This window comes from Octopus bimaculoides, chromosome 12 (assembly GCF_001194135.2).
Source record: "Octopus bimaculoides isolate UCB-OBI-ISO-001 chromosome 12, ASM119413v2, whole genome shotgun sequence".
Lineage (NCBI taxonomy): Eukaryota > Metazoa > Mollusca > Cephalopoda > Octopoda > Octopodidae > Octopus > Octopus bimaculoides.
The window spans coordinates 14,506,332-14,514,133 of NC_068992.1; the positions used below are offsets into that span (position 1 = coordinate 14,506,332).

At 37.8% G+C, this 7,802-nt stretch overlaps 1 protein-coding gene across 1 annotated transcript in view; it reads left to right on the forward strand.

Annotated features, from left to right (window-relative positions):
• The window catches only part of LOC106881863 (probable UDP-sugar transporter protein SLC35A4), a 99,945-nt gene that overhangs the window by 69,165 nt on the left and 22,978 nt on the right, over positions 1-7,802 (forward strand). The window contains exon 4 of the mRNA XM_052972245.1: positions 6,816-6,907. Within this exon, the coding sequence (XP_052828205.1) occupies positions 6,816-6,907 (92 nt within the window). The remainder of the gene's footprint in view (positions 1-6,815; positions 6,908-7,802) is intronic.

The window sequence follows — 7,802 nt, forward strand, 5'->3', positions numbered from 1 at the left end:
ATATATATATATATATATATATATATATATATATATATATATAATGCGAGAGAGTTAGGGGTTGAGGGTTCAAAACACAAATATATACATACATATATAACATGCGTGCGCACACTCACACACACACATACACACATACAAATAGGAGACTGTTACCCAAAATTGATAGATACTTTTGAAAGCATACTTTTGCTAGTATTGGTAATAACAGGAAATATGGTGCATACGTAGAATAATTTTCAATTTTTTCAGGAACAGCTAACCCTGAACTACATTATTCCATCTATCCTTCTTTTTTTTTTTTCAAAGAGTGTAATGCTTTATGAGAGGACTGGCCACTATTTCTAGCAACTTGAGTGACAATGTAGGGGCAGCCCCTTCACTGACTCATTATCTATTATAGTTAAAGTGAAGCTGGAGCACTGTTATTTACACTATACTCCATTGATTGAGGTTGATGTGTGTGACAGTATATTTTTAGTTAAGGGTAGGTGAGATGGGGTGGGATGAGAGTGGGGGGCAGGGGATAAAGTTGCTAATTGTCTCTAAATGCTGGAGTAATTGTATGAGTTCTATTTGGGTCTGTCATACAATTAGCTGTGTGCATGATGCTAGTAACAATAATAATAAAACAAAAACAAAAATGTACAGATTGTAGTTTGGTCATTAAGTTGCTGTGCTAGCATATTTTGTTACCAATTAGCTCCAGCTGAACTCTGAATGAATGGAGCTGTGAGCAAAGGTGTTCCAGGCCTTCTAGCTGTGATCATCCGTTGTTCATTGTCTTGGTGATATGTGTAAAACTACAGTATCGAATGTGTCCTTTCCTTAATTTAAGGCAAAACTTAGTAGATATTTCCAGTTGATGACAAGATTTTGAAGATAATCCCATGATTTATGCTTCCCAGTTGCAATGTTGGAGCTGGATGATACTGTTTTGGGGAATGAGTGTCATTTACCATAAGTTCCATATTCTATACATTGTATATGTGGAGGTGCAATGGCCCAATGGTTAGGGCAGCGGACTCGTGCTCGTAGGATCGCGGTTTCGATTCCCAGACCGGGCGTTGTGAATGCTTATTGAGCAAAAATACCTAAAGCTCCACGAGGCTCCGGCAGGGGATGGTGGCGAACCCTGCTGTACTCTTTCACCACAACTTTCTCTCACTCTTACTTCCTGTTTCTGTTGTGCCTGTAATTCAAAGGGTCAGCCTTGTCACACTGTGTCACGCTGAATATCCCCGAGAACTACGTTAAGGGTACACATGTCTGTGGAGTGCTCAGCCACTTGCACGTTAATTTCACGAGCAGGCTGTTCCGTTGATCGGATCAACTGGAAACCTCGACGTCGTAAGCGACGGAGTGCCAACAACATTGTATATAATCTTTTTACACACACACATACAAAATTGCATTCCTTTCTGATTCACTCTCATTTAATGTAAAGTTTCATTTAATCAAGATATCCTTGGCCTGAAGAGGATATATTTACCACTTCTGAGGTTCTGCTGACTGTGAAACACATGTAGCCGGGATCTTATCTACTCCATTTCTTAACTCTTTTCTTATTCACACACCCGGCAACCGTGGTTGCCTACCATGAAATATAAAAAGGACTTTTTTCAGTTTATCGTATTTCGAGACACTAAAAATCCACAACCATCCATCTCAATAAACCACCATAGATCCTGAAGGTTGTTTTTTTTTTCAATATTTACTACAGATTTCTTGAAGCTAACTTTCTTCCTATACCTCAATCTCTGGATCTTACAGTTATATATCACTTGTTCCTATTCTGCTGGAAAACTGTGTGGAAGACACGGAAATGGAGTACATGAAATTAAACTTGTTGCTTTTGCTGCTCAAACTCAGCAGCAAAAATGAGTACATGAAACTTAACAAGTTGATTCAATAGATGTGGTGGAAAGCTCTCTTCTCCCTCTGCATCTCTTCCCTCATTTATACACCCCTTACAAAATGCGCCCTCCACACATTTTGGTTGAATTTTTGTGTCAACATGTATCCCCTAGCTACAATGTAGCCTTTAATCCAATCAAGATATTCTTGGCCCGAAGAGTAGCCAGAAGTATGCAGTTCACTTGGATATTTACCACTTCTGAGGTTCCACTTGCTATGAATCATATGTATCCCAGATCTTATCTACTCAATTCTGTCATACTTACATTCTTTTTCGCACACCTGGCAATGTTGCTAGGTGTGAAATATAAAAGAAACTTTTTTCAGCTTATTGTACTTTAATATGAAAATATCCACAACCACACGTCTCAGTAAACCACTAATGTACCTGAACGTGCTTTTTATATTTACTACAGATTACTTTAAGTTAACTTTTTTCCTAAACCTTGATCCCTGGATCTTATATGCTGTGCTTGAGAAGACCTGATAAGCTAAGTGAGACCATAGCCCATGGCCTATGCCAGTGGGTGTAACCAGCCCATTTATGAAGACCTATTGAGGCGAGTGAAATCAAAATCAAAATTCCTGATGTTGCCAATACCAGTACTGCCTGATTGGAATGTCAAAAGTACATCCAAACGTGGAGTGTAACCAGGTGACTTATGAGAACCCCTCATTTATTGGACAATGAATTTTGCTTGTGAGGACCTGTTGAGGCACGTGTAAACAAACCAAAATCATTGACGTGGTCGATGAACGTACAGCCTGATTAGCACTCGTGCCAAGTGATCGTTGCCAGGGCCACTGACTGGCTCCCGTGCTGGTGATGCATGAAAAGCACCATTCGAGTATGATCGTTGCCAGCGTTGCCTTACCTGCACAAGTCTATTTCTGTGATAAGAAAATATGTTTCATAGACAACACTATTAGCGAACACCAGTATATGGATTTGGACTGAGGCATGGCTTCAGTAAGTCTAAAAATATTTAATTGCTAGATCAGTGGTTCTCAAACATTTTTGCTGTGGAATCCTTTGACATTATTTTTAAAAACTTGGAACCTCTGATAACTTTCAGGGAACCCTAGGGTTTTGCAGAACACACTTTGGGAATCCTTGCTCCAGATCAACAACTCTACACTATATTATGGACTGTAATTCATTGTGTTTTTGCTTTTATTTGCTTAGAGATCAGTTGGGTGTCTGCTGCTGATACTGTACTTCGGATTCTAGCTTGAATTTCAGCCTCTCAAAAGTAGTATCCATGTAATAGTCGCGACCCCATAAATTTGACCTTCAAAAATGGTCTAAAAAAGTCAACATTTTACATGAGTACATACGGTATATATATATACATCAACTTATGGTATAGTATTGTAATTAGCTATTTTTATTAATTTTGTGTGTGTATACACATGTATATATATATATATATATATACATGTACATAAACATGTACACATACTCAACCATGATGATGACAATTTGAAGAATGGGAATTGCTATTCTTCTGAAGTAATCATTAACATTCCAACACAGTTATTGAACTTAATGAGTTCATTAATACTGCTGGTATTTCGGTTTATAGGTAATTATTTGGACTGGGTCTGGAAGTTTTGAAGATAGTGTTGTTGTATATGTTGTTAGGACGTTCAGCATTTGTTGAACATATAGAGGCAGGCAGTTTATTCCTTGAATGTGTCCTAAAAAAGTCATTTTGGAGTGAAGTTAGTTTATACCCTGGGTGGTCTGTGTGCAGCCCTGTGATAATGCAAATTGTACTGCTTGGGTGGGTGGGAGTGGGGTGTAGCTTGTGATTTGTTACTGAAATGTGGCATCTATTTCATGGTGGATTTAATGTATTCCTGTACTTGTGCTGGTGTTTCTTTCAGTTAAGAAAATGTGTTGCTTGTGAGTAGTTTAAGTGCATAGAGACATTGCTTTGTTTTTTTTTTTAAAGTTTCTTTTGAATAATGTATGTAATAACTGTTATTTTTGTCTTGTGTGTTGTATGTGGTATGTTCTTGTTAGCGATGGTGTTGTATCCTATATACTGATATAATGGTGTTATTGCCAAGAAGGAAGATGGTCAGTTTGGTAGGTGCTACTTTTGGTCTGCTTACTTGGGACCAGATTTCTATGTAGCTTTTATTGCATTGAAATAATTTTGTGCAGTAATGTCTTTGGAAACTGGAAGAGGGTATTAACTGTGATGTCTCCAGTGTATGAGGTAAATAAAGTTACGTGGAAGAGTGAATGAGAAAACATATTCTTGAGAAACACCTGTGTTGTGTATTTAACGAATATTATCTTGTGTGAGTGTGTATATCTGTGTATTTGTATGTGTGAGTTTTGTGATTTTGTGTGAGAAGAAGGGGTGCAAAAGGGTGTAAAAATGTTTAAAAGGGTGATTCTAAAAATTAGTTTAATTCTTTAGCTTTCACATTACTCTGGCAAATGCAAAGCTTATTTGTTTTTATTGTTTTGAATTAATTGTAGTTTTGATGTGAGAGGCCAGATCTGGCCAGTTTGAACATAAAATGGGAGAATATTTAGGCTGGATATAGCCAATTTAAATTCTAGAGGGTTAATATTTTAACCCCATCTTTCGTTTTCTCTTTGTCTTAAATTAAAACTACATCATACATCTGTTGTTGTTGTTGTTGGCACTCCATCGCTTACAATGTCGAGGGTTCCAGTTGATCTGACCAACAGAACAGCCTGCTCGTGAAATTAACGTGCAAGTGGCTGAGCACTCCACAGACACATATACCCTAAGCATAGCTCTCGGGGATATTCAGCGTGACACAGTGTGACAAGGCTGACCCTTTGAATTACAGGCACAACAGAAACAGGAAGTAAGAGTGAGAGAAAGTTGTGGTGAAAGAGTACAGCAGGGTTCGCCACTATCCCCTGCCGGAGCCTCGTGGAGCTTTTAGGTGTTTTCGCTCAATAAGCACTCACAACGCCCGGCCTAGGAATCAAAACCGCGATCCTACGACTGCGAGTCTGCTGCCCTAACCACTGGGCCATTGCGCCTCCACATCTAGGAAGAACAAAATAAAACTCCTTGAATATGATTAAATTGGTTCTTTTGATTCCACCGTCCACATCTCCTAACCTCCAGTTATTTTTACTCACCTGTTTTATATGCTTTCTTGAGAGAACAATGCCTTCCTCCCCTTACTCCCTTACTTAGAGTGGACTCTCTACTTCAGTTCACATTTTTTGCACCCAACCTGATCCTCTTAGGCATCCATAAATGTTTCATATCTTGACACACATCCTCAGAGAAATTCTACAAATTCCATGCCACTTCACTTCACTTCTACTTCTTGACAACAGTGTATTTTTATAATAGTTGATAATGAAAATGTTTATATTTATTTATTTATACAGGCACAGGAGTGGCTGTGTGGTGAAAAGCTTTCATGGTCCTGGGTTCAGTTCCACTGTGTGACACTTGGGGAAGTGTCTTCTACTATAGCCTCTGGCTGACCAAAACCTTATGAGTGGATTTGGTAGATGGAAACTGAAAGAAGCCAATCATGTATTACATATATACATACATACATATGTGTGTGTGTGTATATTTGTGCGTCTGTTTGTTCCCCCACCATCACTTGACAATTGATGTTGGTGTGTTTATGTCCCCTGTAACCTAGTGGTTAGATGCTCCAGTATAGCCACAGTCAGATGAGTGAAACATAGTAAAAGAATAAAATAATGTGTGTTTGTCTGTGTGTGTCTTCCTCTCCAAGACAGAAATCTTTTAATCCCTGTCTGCTGTTTTCTAAATGTATGTTATTCAGTATTTATAAAGCGTTTATTAAGTGTTATTCTGTTATATAGAAACTGAATGTTTTGCACTCATCAACTCTCTACATCAACTAAGTTCCATCCCTTACAAGTATCCCTCACTGACACACAGACACATTCTGAAACAATCAAGAAGCCATGTAACTTATGCTTCTCCTTTTGGACAATTCACATTTTGGGTCATCACACATTTTACTAAGCCTATCTCTTGTGGCCCCTTGAAGTCTTCACACAGTTAAAACTGCAATTCACATAAACAGTCATAAAATTGCTTAAAACCATTTTTTCAAACCATTACTTAAAACCCAAGATTGCTTTCAACCATTTTTGCATTACTTGTTCGCCATTTCTATTTTACTTTTTTTCTTTCTTTATATTTCTGCTCTTGTTATCTATTCTTTGTCACTTAAGGACTATTTTTTGTTGTTGTTGACCATTGTCTGTTAATGCTTATTGTCTCTTCTCTTCTCTTCTCTTCTTGTCATAGATTTGTTGTTTGTTGACCATTCTGTGTTGCGTGTTAAATGTTCCATGTTGCTTATTATTAAATTGTAGCGGTGGCATGATTGAGTAGATAAGAATCTGAATTACATACACATAAAGGTTGTAAGTTCAACTCATCTACTGGTAACTTCATTGTGTTTCATTATAAAATATATTCTACAATGTCTCACTTCACCTAACCATAGAGGATTGGTATCAAACCATATAGGAATGTTTCTTGTGATAGACTTGTATCATATCCTGGAGTTATTTTATCTTGCATCCCACTTGACACACGATGAGATTAAATCTAAGCGCTTGTCCTTAAAACCCAGCTCAGCATTTAGAAAATGTTTATTGTTGTTCTGTATTACTTGTTAGCTGTTTTCTGTTGTGTCCATTCTACAATTCCTGTTGGCTAATTTTGCTTAGCCTGTAGGCTGGTCTTCATTTTGGAAGGTCAGCAGTGATCATGGGCACTGCCACTCTTCATGTGATTAACTTAAAAATTATAATTCTAAAGCTGATTCTTTAGAGTTATTTGATTCAATGTTTGGTTTAACATTCTGAAATGAATATCTCTTGGAATATCTTGCAGGAGACGACTGTTAATATTCCACTATCAGCAGATGAGAAGAATGGCAAAGAACTTGTTAATGGATGCCTTTGGCGGATTATGCTCCTTTTTGGGTAAGTAAATCTTTTCTTCAGAATTTCTCTAGGGTTCTCAAGGGATAAAATTCTAATCTAATGCACATTTTGTCAACCACAAAGAATATGAACACAGAATACGGAGGAATAAAACATCAATTATCTTGCTTTACCTGACAGTCGGTCTCTTTTTGCCGAACCGCTAAGTTACGGGTATGTAAACACACCAGCATCGGTTGTCAAGCGATGGTGGGGGGACAAACACAGACACACAAACACACAAATATATATACGACGGGCTTCTTTCAGTTTCCGTCTACCAAATCCACTTACAGGGCTTTGGTCGGCCCGAGGCTATAGTAGAAGACATTTGCCCAAGGTGCCATGCAGTGGGACTGAACCCTGAACCATGTGGTTGGTAAGCAAGCTACTTACCACATAGCCACATATTTAACCCCCTTCATGTCCATGTTTTCAACAAAATGTTCATAGACGCAGGCTTGACAGTGTAGCTGTATGATAAAAAAATTTCCTAACTGGCCATCAGGTCTTGGGTTCCTTCCCACTGTGTGGCATCTTTTATATAGCCTGGACCAATTAATGCCCTGTTAGTGAATTTGGTTTGGTTCATTTCTGATCTGAGATATGCCTGATCTTTGGGGTGGTGGGTGTATGGAATATTACTTTGCTTGGAAACAGGTGAGCATTGGTAACAGGGAGAGCAGCCAGCTGTAGAAAATCTACCTCACCAGATTCCATCTGACCTGTGCAAGTATGAATAAGTGGACTGTAGATGGAAACTGAAAGAAGCTTGTCATATATATATATATATATATATATATATATATATATATAACAAATTAAAAGGGTAAAGATTTATCAATTTATTAATTTATTAATAAATCAACAATTAATAATTTTTACCAAGCCCTTC